The sequence below is a fragment of the Taudactylus pleione genome, unplaced genomic scaffold (assembly GCF_031769625.1).
Source record: "Taudactylus pleione unplaced genomic scaffold, aTauple2 ptg000016l, whole genome shotgun sequence".
NCBI lineage: Eukaryota > Metazoa > Chordata > Amphibia > Anura > Myobatrachidae > Taudactylus > Taudactylus pleione.
In genome coordinates this window covers 40221904-40240460 of record NW_028284418.1, presented here as the reverse complement: position 1 = coordinate 40240460, position 18557 = coordinate 40221904, and the positions used below count along the sequence as shown (strand labels likewise).

General features: G+C 42.1%; 1 protein-coding gene across 1 annotated transcript in view; it reads left to right on the top strand.

Moving 5' to 3' along the window:
- The window catches only part of SPOCK2 (SPARC (osteonectin), cwcv and kazal like domains proteoglycan 2), a 126725-nt gene that overhangs the window by 86668 nt on the left and 21500 nt on the right, over positions 1-18557 (top strand). Inside the window, exon 2 of the mRNA XM_088476696.1 lies at positions 838-883. Within this exon, the coding sequence (XP_088332822.1) occupies positions 838-883 (46 nt within the window). The remainder of the gene's footprint in view (positions 1-837; positions 884-18557) is intronic.

Genomic DNA, 18557 nt, shown 5'->3' with positions numbered 1-18557 from the left:
GGGGGTGAGCATATTTAAAAGTTGCTAAAGTGAATTTTTAAAAAACCTTAAAAATCCACCTGCCGCAAACACCTGCAATGAAAAAAACACCTGGGGCATACTTGGGGACCCCCCTAGATTGTAGTTTGCTAGTTTTTAACTTTGTACCCCCCAATTTTTTTTCACCCCCAAAATGAAAGTGCTTTGTTTGGGGTCCTCTGAGGTATTTTTCAAAATTGTTTTGACACAGTTTACCTTTGGGGGACTGTCTGAAGGTTGCAGAGTGGTTTCCGAAATATTGCACCCCAAAACCCCAATTCTGCACTTTTATTCGCCACCCATTCCTTGGTGATACTTTTTCGCAGGGTCGAATGCAATATACTTTTCACACTGGCGAAAAGTTTTCAAATTGAATACGGTGTAAAAGTAAAACCGGCAAAAATGACGTCATCCGAGTGAAAACCTCGCAGAAACAGCGTTTTCGCTCCATATTGAATACCCCTATTAGTGTGACTACTTTCAATATAGTGCCCCCACACTGAGAGCTGGTGGGGGAGCCTGTGAAGCAGGCAGCTACTGCTCTCCATGTCGGTGATGAAGTGGGAGTGTGATGCTGTCATAATGAGGTTATATCTCAGTCTGAGAAGTATATAGGTTGCTGTACTCCCCCCTTCTCACCTTTTCTTAGTAGGTGGATGGTAGTAGTGTGGTGCTTGAGGTAGGGGCAGAAGAGGCGCCCACAGACCTGTGTGTGAACACTACAAAAAGTGATTTTGCCCTAGTCAAATGATATTTTACTGACCACCACTATTTTGTTAATGCTGAGTTTTGTCATTTATATTCTGCTCTATCCAATAGGATGACTACATCAAGAGTTGGGAGGATAACCAGCCAGGAGATGAAGGTAATATAAATATAATTCATTTAAACACATCTAAAAGTATTTTATTTGTGCAGACCGTGTTGTACACAAATACCGAGATGTTTCTGCTAAGCTAAGACAGCTTTGGTGCTATGTTGTGTCAGTAGCGTTAGGTTCTCCGTAATTGTGTTCTAATCACTTGTCACCAGGATTAGCGGGACATGGCTGGAAAGCCAACGGCAATTAGCAGGTTGAAGTGGTTAATGTAGAAATATAATAAATACTGTAAACAAATAAAGATTGTAAAATATAAAATGTCAACTAATGTAAGATACAGTTCATTCACTATCTCCTTTATGTTACTGTCGCCCACAAGGGTGCACTACATGAATGAGATATAGATGCAGAGTTTGAAATTTCTGTCCTCTGATTTTTGTTACATTGCTCATAACCATGTTAGCTCTAACAGGGGCAGTGTGTGCTCACCTATACAATACTGTTCTGTAAAACCTATAGGGAAATTGTCAAACTGGGTTGCTCGTTGCAGGAGTAATCAGACAGTAGTAGTCGTAGTCATTTTTCTGTTATGTGCATGACGTAGAAAAAGAGTATCATCACTATCTTGGCATACACCACTTATTGAAATATGACACCAACTGCAGCAATTACGATTTTTGCTTCCAAAAAATGTCCCATTACCTTATTATCAGTAGTAGTGCACCAGTACTAATCTCAGTTTTATGAAAACATAACATTCATCATAGCAGTGAATACAATACTTATATGATAAGTTCCCTTCTTCCCTAGGGACAATACCACTTTTGGAAACACATAATTTTCCTACCTGTTAGAGATATCTGATATTTTTACCTCTGGCCCAGAGGTCACTGTGTTTTGAGAAATTGCCTTTAAGTTTACCCTTATCCAATATGGCCAGTATTGCATCAAGATAATCCATCTTGGTTCCTGTCTCCTTTGTTAGAGGTGTCTGATATTCTTATCTCCAGGCACCAGAGGTTGTTGTGTTTTTAGAACCTGCTCTTGAATTTGCTCTTATCCAAGATGTCCAGTATGGTAGCAAGAGTATCCATCTTGGATCCTGTTTCCCATTTGGGCCTACAAAAGGCAGCTTCCTGTTTGAACCCTTGCTTGAGTATACTGCCTGCTCAGCTCCTGCTACTTGTTGTTGTTACCTTGCACTTCTGAACATCTTACCTTATGTACGGACATGACTACGTCTGACTACCCATTACTCTTCTCTGGTAATAACATCAGTATCATAACAGGTACTCAAGCCTTCTAATGGAGCACACCAAAGATATACCAAGTAAGAGAACGTGCGGCAAGTATATCCACTCTGCTTATTGAATGCCAAGCAGAGCTGAAATTCCTGAAAGATAGCTTTATAGCTCTTGATTTACAGCAAAAGTTATTTCACAGAAAATGCATGATGCACATAATAGTTTCCAGGAATTTCTAGGTAAAATTTCTCAACATGAAAATCATATATGCACATTGGAGAATTAATCACCACAATTACCTGCATCTTCTTTTCCTGCTACTCTATTTCTGCCACTGGTCCAGTTTTGGGGTGATCCACAGAGTTTCCGTAGACTTATTAATCAATGCCAGATGCATTTCCAATGGCATGAATCACATTTCCAGTCTGAAAGATTAAAGATTAGATGTATACTTTTGCTGCTTAAAGATGCTGCTTTGGAATGGACATCTCCTTAAATTGAGTCTTTTAGACCTTTATTAGAGAATTATGATAACTTTTGCAAAGCAATTAAATAAACCTTTGATGATCCAAATCTGAGGGATACAGCTGAAATGGCATTATTAAAATTACATAAGGGAAGATGATCTGTGGCACAGTATACTGCAGATTTTTGACGATGGGGCTTGGACACAGCATGGAATCCAGAGTTATCTGTTTAACTTAAGGGATTGTCTGAGACGATTAAAGATTAATTGGCCCGAGCAGATGCACCTACCAAACTTAAAGCATTAATAAACCATTGTATTCGCATTGATTCTCGATTAATCAAGAGACAACAAGAAATATGATCCTGGATATATTCCAATTATTGGGAACCTACAGCTTCAAATTATTATGGGGATTCTGAGGTCAGATCCAGTAAGAAAATTGAAACTGAACCCATGGAAGTGGACACACTTTATAAACAAAAGAGCAACGACATCAATAGAACTTGTGTCTTTATTGTGGCAAACCTAGACATGATGTGTCAAATTGTCCCAGATAGTGCCAGAAACCAGTGGCCATTGTAGCTGAGGCTGACTCATCTAACTAGGAGTACAGTATGTGATCTCTGATGTACCTCAGCATTTGAATGCAATTATCCTTCATGCTTTCTCTCTAGCCAATACTACGGAGAATAATCCACACTTCTCAATTCCTGTACGATTGTAAATCAGTTCACGTTGGATTTCTACTTTGGCCATAGTAGATTCTGGGACGAATGGTAATTTCATGGATATCATGTTTGCTAAGAAGAACCAAATTGAGTTTAGAGAAAAACAGGTCCCCATGTTAATGGAAAATGTAGATGGTTCCCCCTTGAACTCTGGACCAGTTACACATGAAACTGTAGTTTTCGAGCCAAATCACCTTGAGACTTTAACATTTCTTTTGATCTCTTCCCCTTAGCTTCCTATCATATTGGTTATTCATTGGATGGCTGCAAATAATCCATCAATTAACTGTAAATTAAAAACCATTTCATTTTCACAAGAAACTTGTGCTCCAAAGATTGATACTGAATCATTTCCAGTAGAAGTGAATGAGATTTATAATTCCTCTACAAAGATGTTGAAACAATTACCTTCACAATATAAAGACTTTTCAGATGTCTGTGATGACAAGAATTCTGAAAAATTAACACCACACAGACCGTATGTTTGCCCAGTGGATTTGTTACCTGGGGCTCTTAAACTCGGACAAATTTATCCACTAGCTAAACTTGAATTAAAAGCTCTCAAGGAATATGTGAATAAAAATTTAGTGAAGGGTTTCATTCACCCATTCACATCTCCAGCAGACGCACCTATTTTTTGGGGGAAGTAAAAGGATAACTCATTATGACCATGCATTGATTATAGAGAACTAAATAAAATACAATCAAGAATCATTATCATCATCCAATTATTTCTGAATTGCTGGAAAGGCTTCGCTCAGCTAAGATCTTAACCCAGTTAGTTGTTAGAGGTGCATACAACCTGTGATGAGTAGAAAACTGCTTTTTGAAGCAAATATGGACATTTTGAGTTTTTGATGAGGTTCTTTGGACTGTTTAATGCACCTGCTACATTTCAACATTTCATGAATGATGTCTTTGGGGATTTAGTTGACCAATTTGTTGTTATCTATTTAGATGACATGTTCTATGTTCCCAAGAAGAACAGCAGCAACATGTTCAAACGGTGCCTGACCGTCTCTGCAAACACCATTTATACATTAAATCAGAACATGTGAGTTTGTCTAACATAGGTTCAGTTCCTGGGCTATATCATCTCACCCCAGGGTTTGAGGATGGATCCAAGAAAGGTTCAGGCTATTGTAGATTGGCCAATTCCAAGAAATGTTAAGGGGGTGCAAAGGTTCATCGGATTTGCCAATTTCTTTTAACATTTTATTAAAGATTATGGTATCAATCACTCAATAAACCAAGACAGGATCATTTGCTGAAAGGAACTGTACATCAGATTTACTGACCACCCAAAATCTAGAGTTTGTTCGGTCTGCAAGTGACTCTCATCTTGACAAGCCAGATGTAGTTTATTTCTAAATTGTTTTGATTTGTCATCTTGTACCTGGACCTGGAATGGAAAAGCTGATGCCCTATCTAGAGCATATGTTGAAGACTCACCGCAGGTTGAGCCAGAAGTGACAATCCTCTCCAAGTCAAATCTCCTGGGAGCTATTGGAACTTGTGAGCTGTTGTTGGACATTAAAGAAGGATACAAGACAGAACCTATCTTTTAAAATCCTCCACCAGATTTGCATTTAATTTATCGAGAGAACTTTTGGAAGTACAAACCATGTTTGTATGTACCATCATCAGCATGATTCAAAGTATTGCAATGTGTTCATACCTCTAAACTGGCAGGCCACAAAGGTGGTTATAAGACTCACGACTTACTGTCTCATTATTTTTGGTGGCCAAAATACAAGGCAGATTTTGAAAATGTTGTATCTTACGGTAGTACTTGTGCCCGTTTAAGACCCATTACACTTCTCCATTTGGACTTTTACAGCATTGGCCAATCCCTTCTCGTCCATGGGGTTCAATCTCCATGGGTTTCATTGTAGATTTACTACCATCCAAAGGCATGACTACAATTCTGGTGGTTGTCGATCGACTCACAAAGATGGTTCACCTTTTGCCCTTTTGTGGAATTCCTTCTGCGAAAGACATTGCAGGATTATCAATTAGAGAAGTGTATCATCTACGTGCCTGATGATAATGTTTCTGATCGGGGAGTGTAATTTAATTCATGTTTTTGGAAACGATTTTGCAGTCCCATTACAATTAATATTAAATTATCAATTGCCTATCATCCTAAATCTAATGGTCAGACAGGGCACACAAATAAATAATTGGAACAATATCTATGGTGCTACATTTGCCATCTGCAAGTTGACTGGGTAAATGTCCTGCCAGTGGCAGAGTTTTCATATAATAATTCCCAACCGTCATCTATAAGTCAAAGTCCTTTTCATGCCAATTTAGGATATCATCCAGACCTACTTCCCAATTTTCCTCAGAATTCTTCTATTCCAGTTGGTATAGTCAGATTAGAGTCTTTACAAAATAATCTTAAAGTACTAAAAGAAACTTTGCATCATGTCCAGGACCGTTAATAAAAGAATCGCTGATAAGCGCCATATAGCAGCACCATTTGTAAAGATTGATGACAAAGTCTGGCTTTCTACTGGGAAACTAAAAATAAGTGTGTCGACTCCTAAATTAGGCCCAACCTTTATTGGTCCTTTTAAAATGTTGGCACAAGTTGGATTCATCCTGTTTTTCATGTTTTTTTTACTGTAACCTGTAATTCCAAATACTTTTCCTGGTCACATCTCGTCTCCTCCAGATCCTGTCCAAGTTGATGGCAATGAAGAACTCCTAGTTGAAAGAATACTGAATTCACACATTTTTCTAAATAAACTTCAATATTTGATAAAATGTCAACAGTATGATCTACTGTAGAAGACAATTCAGGGGAACCAGAAGAGAATGTCCATACGCCTCAATTACTTCTTGAGTTTCATCAACGATATCCGGAGAAACCCAACAAAGCACCATCTAGATTCTAGAGGACATCATTGAAAAGGGGGAATACTGTTAAAGATATCTGAGAATTTTACCTCTGGTCATCAGAGGTCACTGTGATTTGAGAACTTGCCCTTGAGTTTACCCTTATCTAAGATGGTCATTATTGCATCAAGAGAATCCATCTAGGTTCCTGTCTCCTTTGTTAGAGATGTCTGCTATTCTTACTTTCAGCCACCAGAGGATGCTGTGTTTTTAGAACTTGTCCTTGAATTTGCCCTTATCCAAGATGGTCAGTATTATATAAAGAGAATCCATCTTGGATCCTGGGGTATATGGTATAATTAATCCAATATATGGTTCAAGTTATTTTGCAACCTTAATTAGATAAATGAGAAGAGGAAAAAAACACACTTTCCATGTAGTCACACTCCCAATCTTCGTCATACTGGGAAATTGCCCAGCGCTCCAGGAGGCTTACCCAGCACTGATAGGAGCCCGTCCTGGCCAAGAGCTGGAAGCAGTGTGATAGCGTAACTCTGACACATTGCTTCCTGCTTCGGGTTCCCTACAGCCAGTGTGCATGCAATATTTGCAAATTAGTTGCCCATGGCTCCACTTGATAAGTCCGGCAGCACAGCAGCCCCCATAGAAACATATGCAGGATGTGGCTGCTGTCAGAAATGGAGGGACGGCAGCAGGTATGCAGAGATATACAGAGATATGCAGAGGTATACAGAGATATGCAGAGGTATACAGAGATATGCAGAGGTATACAGAGGTATGCAGAGGTATCAGAGATATGCAGAGGTATCAGAGATATGCAGAGGTATCAGAGATATGTAGAGGTATACAGAGATATGCAGAGGTATCAGAGATATGCAGAGGTATACAGAGATATGCAGAGGTATACAGAGATATGCAGAGGTATCAGAGATACCAGTATGCAGAGGTATACAGAGATATGCAGAGGTATACAGAGATATGCAGAGGTATACAGAGGTATGCAGTAGTATACAGAGATATGCAGAGGTATACAGAGATATGCAAAGGTATCAGAGATACAGTATCTGCTGCTGTACCTCCATTACATTACATTCGGGGAATGCCTAATATTTGTGGAAATTAACCGAAAACTGGTGTTTTCGGGAATATTTTGCAAATATTTTTTGATAAATAGGCCCCTTCGTGCTGAATGGAGCGCAAAACTGCTTATAGAATGATTTCTGTTACTAGTCTACTTGGAAAAATAAACCTTAGAGATCAGAAAAATAGACTGTATATATTTTATAGAACACATTGAAAGCATACTAACTCCATTTCTATGTAATCATATTATCTAAGATGTGGCTTAACACCTTAAGCTTGTTCATAGCATGGACACAGCAATAGCATAGATGATCTCATTGTAATTGGCACAATTATGGAAATGTTAGGAGGTCTGGTAATATGTAATTGTAGCAGCAAAGAATGAATATTCGCATACTGTAGCCGTTGAGTATGTATCTGAGTGACACTAAGTCGTACATAGAAAAACAGATAATGCTGTTAAACTACATATCCTAGATGATTTGTTTCTATAAACAACAAAGGGATTACAAGGCAGAAAATAATTCAAGCAGTCTTATAAAAGAAGGCATTATGCCACTACTGGGCCAGCACAAATGTCACGTACAAGACGCATTACAATACATACAGTGGTGAATCTATAATTGTTGCAGGGTGTGTAATGCACACTGGGCCCTGAACACAGAGGGGCCTACACCGTGCATCCTGCACTCATTCAGTGTACCTACCTTCTACTGTCCCATATTGGAGCTGCGCAAACCACCAGAAAAATTGTGCTGCCATTCTCCCAGAGATTTGTTCATACGCAGTACAGAAATCACCAGTAACATGGCACAGAAGCCTTGTTTCCAGAGACATGCACCGTGTCAGAATCTACTTTCATCTGCGTCATGGAGAGAGGATGGGGCCGCACGGAGGCTGCAACAGAGGTCTCTCCACCATGACATGGCTGCAGTCGGTAGTCGACCCAGTCGATATTTCAGACTGGCAGTGTGTTGTCCACAGAGCATGTAGTAGTGAGCTGATCAGTGCCAGGCATAGGGAAGACAGCTATAGACCTGCTTAATAGCCTTATTGCTGGACCTCAGATAAACATTTTGAAATGGGATTTACTTTGGAAGTATCTTATTGGATCAGTTTTAATAACTTTTTGTATCACTTTTATTCACTGACATTGCAATATAGATCAGTTGCAACGGGATGTAGTCAGGATCCCGACGGTCACAATGCTGATGGTCACAATACTGACAGAGGCATCCCAACGGTCACAATACTGACAGCGCCATCCGGACGGTCACAATACTGACGGCCGCATCCCGACAGTCAGAATCCTGACACATTCCAGCACTAAGTTTTAGGGTGAGAAGGAGGTTTAGTGTTAGGGGGGGTTTGGGTTAGGCACTAGGGGGAGGGTTAGGATTAGGCAGCTGGAGGGGAGGGTTAGGCTGCGGGAGGGAAGGTTAGGCACTAGGGGGAGGGTTTGAATTAGGCACTAGGGGGAGGGTTATGCTGCGGGAGGGGAGGGTTAAGCTGCAGGAGGGAAGGTTAGGCACTAAGGTTAGAGATAGGGTTAGGCAGCTGGAGGGGAGGGTTAGGCTGCAGGAGGGAAGGTTAGGCACTAGGGGGAGGGTTTGAATTAGGCACTAGGGGGAGGGTTATGCTGCGGGAGGGGAGGGTTAAGCTGCAGGAGGGAAGGTTAGGCACTAAGGTTAGAGATAGGGTTAGGCTGCAGGAGGGGAGGGTTAGGCTGCAGGAGGGAAGGTTAGGCACTAGGGGGAGGGTTATGCTGCGGGAGGGGAGGATTAAGCTGCAGGAGGGAAGGTTAGGCACTAAGGTTGGAGATAGGGTTAGGCTGCAGGAGGGAAGATTAGGCGCTAGAGAGAGGGTGGGAAGGTTAAGCACTAGGGGGAGGGTTAGGGGGAGGGTTAGGCTGCTAGAGGGGTGGGTTAGGCTGCGAGATGGAAAGTTAGGCACTAAGGGGAGGGTTAGGCTGCAAGAGGGAAGGTTAGGCACTAAGGGGAGAGATAGGGTTAGGCTGCAGAAGTGGTTAGGGTAAGGGTTAGAATACTTACCTAAATCTGTTGGGATTTTGACCGTTGGGATGCCGATGTCGTTGGGATGCCGCTGTTGGTATTTTGACCGTCGGTATCCTTACATTCGGTATCTTGTACCCAACCCGTTGCAACAAATGGTCATTGTTCCATTGTACTTTTCGTGGCTGTATATGAAAGTAAATATGTCGCTTCAACTTAGTTCAGGATTCATTTAGCAAATGTGTTTGAAATTCCTAGATGCAGCTTTTGTAAATCGTGCATAAAATGATGAAGTGATTTCAATTCTTGAAGATACCAACCAGCCTGTGTGCCATAATAATTATCTATTTCCAATCATTTCAACTTGTCAGTGAGTAATATGATTTGACATGAAATTTTCCTGTAAATATTCATTGTGGGTCGAGTCATTTTGCCATGTTCAGCCAAGACAAAATGAAATACAGTATTTGCTAGTGAGACAGTATTTTGGGTGGTCAGGTCATGCCTAAAATGATGGAATCCCTAAAGAGCTCCTACTACACATTGTGGTGGCAGGCCAATTGTAATATGAAATAATATTCAGGTCAGGTTGTGTGAGTTACTGCAGTGCAATGGCTGTTAGCCATTCGTATGATGTACTACATTTTTATCTATAAGGATTGTCCGGGTGTGCTTGTCGTCATCATAACTGTCGACTTTGTGGTGTCGTCATTATGAATGTTGACATCACGGATTTTCCAATCTATATGCAGTTCTCTTTCTTTTTTTTTTTAATACAAGTCTATGGTTCTGTTACATTGTCAGGGTTCAGCCTAGGATTGGCCTCTCTCACCTCCTTGCCGACTTCCCCTGACTTCCTTGCTGTCAGACGTCTGGTGCAGTGATGGATGTGGGCTGAGTATTCTGCCTTAGGTGCTTTTTGCGAGCTTCCATAGTCGGCTGTGTGTGCTGGGTATTGGAGTTCCCATCATGGGCGCCGCCTTGACAGTTCCTCTCATGTGACAGTACTCCTAACCTATGGTAGCATGATTTCAGTCAGCTGATGCTGTGCTCCAGTAATCTGCTACCCCTGGGTATAAATCCGCCTCCAGAACTCCAGGAAGATGCTGTTCAACTTCGCTATTCCAAGTGCCTGTGTTACTCCCACTGTTGCTCTGTGCTAGATCCTTTAGCGTGTTGCTTCAGCCTGCTCACAGTTTCCCAGTTTCTTGTATTAGCTTCCATGCTAAACCTTACTCTGAGACTTTAGCTTTCTCACAGTACTTCAGTGTTTCATGTCCCTTCCGTGTGTGTCTTTGTATATGTGCTGCTAATTCTATTGCAGCTTTCCTGTGGCTATTACCCTGTATCACTGAAGTGTCAGATTACCTGCTGGTATTAATTAGCTCACAGCTGGTCCTCCCAGCACATGTCTGTGTCAATCTGCTCTGTGTCTTGTCAGTGCAAATCTGCACTTGCAGTTAGCACTCTCCCAGTGTATGCCTATCTTCTCTATATGTCTTGTCTGTGCAATCTGCACCTTCATATATAATTATTCCCAGTATTTTGTCTTTGCCCAGTACCAGCATTTCTAGCTCTCCCCGTATTTGGCCTTTGTCCAGTACCACATTTCTAGCATTCCCAATATATTCCTTGAGTCCACTCTACTCTTGTATGTGCAATCCCCAGTATATGTTTGTGTTTTCCTGCATATTTAGCAAACTCCAGTACCTGCCTGTGTCCACATCTCCCCGAGCTGCTGAGCTAGTCAGCTCCTGGATTTCTTAGTGATTCTTAGTACATTCTCAGTAATCTCATGCAAGCCGGTGATCAGGATTTCTAATTGTGTTCCAGTGTATCTCCAGTGTTCTAGCAATAACTTAACGTAATATAGTTTCCGGTCTTCTGCCATTCCCAGGGCTGCGACCTGCTCACTTGGTGCAGCGGAAAACCAAATCCCAATTGGAGGGGTCACTGGAGAAAACCCCCAAGTGAGTTAGACTCCGCGCCTCTGGGCAGGTCTAGCCAAACTTGGGTTCGGCCGCAAATAGGAGACCTAGCCACAGTCACTCCTATAGTCACCTGAACCCCCCGGCTTACCGTCCTCCACAGAGGATCACTTTCACCGGATTGTGACAGTTTGAAGAGCCTAATATGCAAGCTGCTGGGTTCCAGGTTGAAGCAGGTTTTCAGGATTTACTCTTTCGTGTGTCTGCACAGGAGACAGCTTTGCAATCCGTCAGACAGCAGCTGAAAGAACTCTCTAGTCAAATGACGGTTATTCATTCAGTTCTAGCTGCTTTGTCCCCAGACACACTACAAGTTCCGCCAGTGAATTCTCCACAGTTTCGTTCCGAAGTGTCAATTACCCCTACAGATGAAAAATTTTCTGTGCAAGCTAGTGAACCTCTCAAGTGTCCTCTGGTTCCCCAATTTCCTGATATTCGTGACCTGAACCTTTCAAGAGTTTCTACTGGCTTCTAGAACAACTACAAAATCTCCGTCCCAAAATTTTTCAAGTTATTTCCAAGCTTTCTAGTGCTACTCCTGACTTGACTAACAGCTTTTCCAAGCAAACTAAAGTAAAGCATCAAAGTTACCTGCGCCCCAAACTTACTGAGGTTGAACGTCAGTAACGCCGGGAACTGCATCTGTGTTTATATTGCGGTTATGACGATCACTTTCTTAAGGACTGTACTCTGCACCCGCTGAGAAGTGGGGACAAGTGTGTGACTCCTAATGTCTGCATTTTCAGTTCTCCCCATCATCCATCAGTGATTCCCGTTTCTTCAGTTACAGATAAGCAGGTGATGTCCACTAAGCAAAAGAAAGTTCAAGTTTTCGATTGGGGCCCTGCTACAAGATGCTTCAACCCTCGTCTAAGAAAGATTGGGAGGATATTTCAACCTTCTAAAGTCAGGGACACTACTTATTCCACTTCTACTGGTCACGGCCCGGATTCCATTTCCATAAGTCCCAGCCCGGATTCTGCCTGTTCCGGTCCCAGTCCGGATTCTGCTTTTCCCAATATGGGACTACAGTCAGTAGCCCCAGGAGGGGTCTCAACTTCCTTACCCCAGCAGGGGGTCTCAAGTCTCGCACCCCAAGAGGGGGTCTCAAGTTCCACGCCCCAGAAGGGGACCTTCGTTTCAAGTTTCATGCCCCAGGAGGGGGTTTCAAATCTCTCACCCCAGAAGGGGGTTACCCCAAGAGGGGGCTTTCATTTCAAGTTTCACGCCCCAGGGAGGGGTCTTCGTTTCGAGTTTCATGCCCCAGGAGGGGGCCTTCGTTTCAAGTTACACACCTCAAGAGGAGACCTTCGTTTCGAGTTTCACGCCCCATGAGAGGGCCTTCGTTTCGAGTTTCATGCCTGAAGGGGAGGCCTTCATCTCGAGTGTTATTCCCCAGGAGCAGACTGTAATTTCAAGTGTTACTCCCCAAGAAAGGGTCTCAAGTTCCATACCTCAAGAGGGGGTTCTGAGCCACTCACCCCAGGAGGAAGTCTGTGTTCTTTCATCCCAAAAGGGGGTTTCATATTGCGTACCCCGAAAGGAAAAGCCAAGTCAGCTTCCCCAGAAGGGGGTTTTAGGTCCCATACTCCAACAGGGAGTGTCAAGTTCTATACTCCAGGAGGGGGCCTTGAGTCTCTCACCCCAATAGAAGGTTTCAAATCTTGTTTCCCAGGAAGGGTCCTCAAATGCTATCCCCCAGGAGGGTGTTTCTAGTGTTATACCCCTAGAGGGGACTTCAAGTGTCTCACCCCAGGATGAGGTTCCCAGTGTAATACCCCAGGAGGGGATTTTCAGTGTTACGTTCAAGAGAAAGTTCTTGTTTCAAGTTCTTCACCCCAGGACAAGGGTCCAAGTATCCTACCCCAGGATGGGGTTTCCAGTGTTATACTCCAGGAGGGGATTTCAAGTGTTACCTTTCAAGAGAAAGTCCTTATTTCAAGTTCTTCATCCCAGGAGGGGGTTTCAAGCCTCGCACCCCAAGAGGGGGTTTCAGTTTCCTCACCCCAGGAGGGGATTTCAAGTGTCTCACCCCAGGATGGGGTTCCCAGTGTTGTGCCCCAAGGGGGAATTTCAAGTGTTATTCTCCAAGATGGGACCTCAAGTGTCTCACCCCAGGATGGGGTTCCAAGTGTTATACCCCAGGAGGGGATTTCAAGTGCCTCATCCCAAGATGGGATTCCCAGTGTTAAACCCCAGGAGGGGAGTTCAAGTGCCTCATCCCAAGATGGGGTTCCCAGTGTTATACCCCAGGAGGGGAATTCAAGTGCCTCATCCCAAGACGGGGTTCCCAGTGTTATACCCCAGGAGGGGAATTCAAGTGTATTACTCCAGGATGGGGTTCCCAGTGTAATGCCCCAAGATGGGGTTCGTGGTGCTATTCCCCTGGAGGAGACTTCAAGTGTCTCACCCCAGGATGGGATTCCTACTGCCATCCCCCAGGGGGGATTTCGAGTATTACATTTCTGAAGAAGAGTTCAAGTGTCTTACCCCAGGAGGGGGTCTCAAGTCTTGTACCCCAAGAACAAGGGTTTCCAAGTGTTACTCCCCAAGATGGGGGTTCAAGCATCATACCTCCAGAGGAGGTTTCTAGTTATGTACCCTGGCAGGGGGTATCAAGTCTCATAGTCCAGGGGAAAGTCTCAAGTTTTACATCTCAAAAAGGGATTTCAAAATCTGTATCCCAAGGAAAGATCTCCGGTTCTTTACTCAAGGAAGAATCTTCTAGTGTTGTGTCAAAGTCAAATGCTTAAGTGCCCAATCCGTTAAGAGGTTCACAAGATGATGCTACCACTACATTTAAAGGTATACCTCAGGATCCATCTGATGTTTCTATGTCCATTTTTTTTTATGGAGATATAACGCAGTATTATGCTTTGGTGGATCATTTCATCGCTATTATGAAATCCTCTCCATGGTCTGAAATCAAGCCTACTAATGTAGTAAAATTTATAATTTCATCTTTGCGAGGTAAAGCTTGGGACTGGGTTGAGCCTATTTATGATTCAAAGGATCCGATGCTGTCAGATTTAGTCCTTCTCAAAAAGATCCAGTACAAAAACAACCTGTCCAGAAGGATAAGACTCAAGAAGGCATAAGGATGATGAATTATAACACAGATTCTGACTATGATCCTGAGTATGATGAAAAAACAATTTCGGTAGTTCCCATGAAAGACACTTTGCAACTTAAGTCTTCTTCTTCTTCAAGTGGTTCAAAAAAGTCTCGGAAAAAGAAGAATCGATGACTTCCTGGTGACCAACCTTTCTTGGACCAAGTTGACTATTTCTTCCAATTATTAGTCTCAGAATCCATCTGGTATTGGGAACCTTGTTCTTCTATATTTTCCAGTTCTTATTGTATCTTCAATCAAGATTTTCGAGTTTCCTGTGTTTTTCAAATATATTTTTTGTGTCTTTCTGAGGAGTTCCAGTTGAGCCTTTATGGGTGTTCGGTGCCCACCCTAAAATGAGGGGGTACTGTCAGGGTTCAGCCTAGGATCGGCCTCTCTCACCTCCTTGCTGGCTTCTCCTGACTTCCTTGCGGTCAGACGTCTGGTGCAGTGATGGATGTGGGCTTTCTGCCTTAGGTGCTTTTTGCGAGCTTCCATGGTCGGCTGTGTGTGCTGGGGATCGGAGTTCCCATCATGGCCGACGCCATGACATTTCCTCTCATGTGACAGTACTCCTAACCTATTGGTAGTATGATTTCAGTCAGCTGATGCTGTGCTCCAGTAATCTGCTACCCCTGGGTATAAATCCGCCTCCAGAACTCCAGGAAGATGCTGTTCAACTTTGTTATTCCAAGTGCCTGTGTTACTCCCACTGTTGCTCTGTGCTAGATACTTCAGCGTGTTGCTTCAGCCTGCTCACAGTTTCCCAGTTTCCTGTATTAGCTTCCATGCTAAACCTTACTCTGAGACTTTAGCTTTCTCACAGTACTTCAGTGTTTCATGTCCCTTCCGTGTGTGTCTTTGTATATGTGCTGCTAATTCTATTGCAGCTTTCCTGTGGCTATTACCCTGTATCACTGAAGTGTCAGATTACCTGCTGGTATTAATTAGCTCACAGCTGGTCCTCCCAGCACATGTCTGTGTCAATCTGCTCTGTGTCTTGTCAGTGCAAATCTGCACTTGCAGTTAGCACTCTCCCAGTGTATGCCTATCTTCTCTATATGTCTTGTCTGTGCAATCTGCACCTGCATATATAATTATTCCCAGTATTTTGCCTTTGCCCAGTACCAGCATTTCTAGCTCTCCCCGTATTTGGCCTTTGTCCAGTACCACATTTCTAGCATTCCCAATATATTCCTTGAGTCCACTCTACTCTTGTATGTGCAATCCCCAGTATATGTTTGTGTTTGTGTTTTCCTGCATATTTAGCAAACTCCAGTACCTGCCTGTGTCCACATCTCCCTGAGCTGCTGAGCTAGTCAGCTCCTGGATTTCTTAGTGATTCTTAGTACATTCTCAGTAATCTCATGCAAGCCGGTGATCAGGATTTCTAATTGTGTTCCAGTGTATCTCCAGTGTTCTAGCAATAACTTAACGTAATATAGTTTCCGGTCTTCTGCCATTCCCAGGTACCTGTCCAGAGGGCCGCGACCTGCTCACTTGGTGCAGCGGAAAACCAAATCCCAATTGGAAGGGTCACTGGAGAAAACCACCAAGTGAGTTAGACTCCGCGCCTCTGGGCAGGTCTAGCCAAACCTGGGTTCGGCCGCAAATAAGAGACCTAGCCACAGTCACTCCGATAGTCACCTGAGCCCCCCGGCTTACCGTCCTCCACAGAGGATCACTTTCACCGGATTGTGACACACATGCTGGATCCACGCCTCGATTTTGCCAGTGTTAGCCTCTGCGGCAATGGGAAATCACTAACGTTATACTCTGGTATACTCTGCCCATTTCTCCAGGGATCTGCTGCAACATCTTGTGGAAAGGGCTGAGAAGCAAACTAGAAAATCTAATTTTTTGTTATCTCCAAAGACATATATCTACTGTTCTGAGTCTTTTCTTGGCTGCATCTTAATTCTCCAGATCTTACCTGGCTTTCTGCCCAGGATATATCTTGCGGTGCAGTTTGTTATTATCTATACCTCCAAAAAGTTACATGTCTGCTCTTGTGTTCTCTGAAGTCGGAACGACTGCTGCCTGCACAGAAAACATCTTCTTACTCTGATGTCTTTCGTAACAAATAAAGCTAAAGAGAGAGTAATATTCTTCAAAAGAACTTCAGCCTCCTTGGAGACTAGTGCACCCTCTATTTCTGTTCAAGATCCTATATACCTCCACTTAGAATTCAAGGAAATTTGGCCCAAGGATTTGTTAAAAGATTTCCTACATCAGAAATCAGATTCTTGTTTTTTTGTGTGTGTCAAAAATAAAGGCAGGGGTCTATGTCCCTGTTTTGTTTCCCAGGGCTTGAATAAAATTACAGACCAAACAAGTATCATATAATCTCTTTTTTTTCAAAATTCCTTGATCATAAAAAAGGATGTAACTAGATGTTAGAGGTGCTTACAATCTAGTACACCGTACAAAGGGAGACACCAGGGGTGGGCATTACAAACATCTGGTGATTCATTTCTGATCTAATACTTCCGCAGTCTTTTAAGGTTTTGTTTAAAAAACTTTTCCATCATGTATTTTATCATTGTATATTTAGATGGCATCCTGACTTTTTTCCGCAGGACATTGAGGGTTACAGAGAACATATTAAGGAATTTCTAACTTATTTAAAAAAATAACAACTTTATTGCAGCTTGGAAACGTATCTTTTAGAATAGGCCCAAAGTTGCTCAGCTACATAATTTCCTGATTTTGATGTGGTCGCAGTTGCATTTGCTATTGTGATTTTTTGGGGATTTGCAGCTGCGGTAATATGCAAATGCCATTTTCTGCCTTTCCCTTGTACACCAGCGTGCGACACAGTACTAGTGCTGAGACGCCCACTTCCAGTGTCCAGTGTGCATTGGTCAATGCACGATCCATCTCACACACCATTGATACTTGTGACAGCCTATGGGCTGCTCAGTGTTTCTTCTAAATTCTTCTAAACATGGCCTCTGTGGTAGAGGATCTGCGTATGGGAACACAGCCCTGACACTCTCATGCGATGTGTATAAATAAGGGTTTGGGGAAGTGGGAAAAGAATTGATTGCACAGGAATATATAATGGGTGAGAAGGATCTGTATACAAAAGCTGTAAGCAGAAGGTGCACCCTAGGAGTAAACTGTATGTATCAAAAAGGAAAGAGAAAAAAGAAAGACTCCATATAAAGGGTACACTCCTATTGTAATAAAGATTAGCAGACTTAAAACTCTAAATTTTATTGATATTCATTAAAATGAAAGAAGAAAAAATGGCTAGGTTCACCTGTCAGTTTAATTGTTTAACAAAACAAACAAACAATTCTCCAATCATAGGAGATCCACTGAGATATTCCTGCAATTATCGTTGTACAGAATTTCAATGCCCATGCGAGATACTTGTACAGTTTCTGTATTAAATTAATAGAAATATCTCTCAAAACCCAAATACAAAATATTCAATAATGATATATACAACACTGGATATAGTAGGCAATCACAGTTATACAGGTTGAGTCTCCCATATCCAAATATTCCGAAATACTGAATATTTTTAGCATGACTGAGATAGTGAAACTCTGTTTTTTGATGGTTCAATGTACACAAACTTTATTAAGGCACACAATTATTAAAAATAAAGTATAAAATTACCTATAGGCTGTGTGTATAAGGTGTATATGAAACATAAATTAATTTCATGTATGTACACAAACTTTGTTTGAGCCACAAAATTATTGAAAATATTGTATAAAATTACCCTCAGGCAGTGTGTATATGATTCATAAATGCATTCTGTGTTTAAATTTGGGCCCTATTACTAAGACATTTCAATATGGTATGCAATTATTCCAAAATACGGAATATTCCGATATCCAAATACCCTTGGTCCCAAGCATTTCGGATATGGGAGATCTCAACCTGTATCCTGTGTATAAGGCTTAGTAACACAGGTGTTCAATGATTGCCTATAGGCAAATTCATTGCTTGCATAAATCTCAATAAAGGAATGGGCAGTGAGTCTTCCTATATACAGTAGCAAAAAATATTGTAAAAACATGTATTAACGAAAATCAGCACTCTGAAGTGCAGAAAAAGGCGAAATAATAACAAATTGTAGATAGTATAGAAGTGAAAAAAATGCACAAAATTAAAATGCTAATCACCACAGATGACCACTTTAATACAATCAATATTGGTAGTAGAGGCGTCCCTCAAATCTACCTGGGAGAATAAATGTAG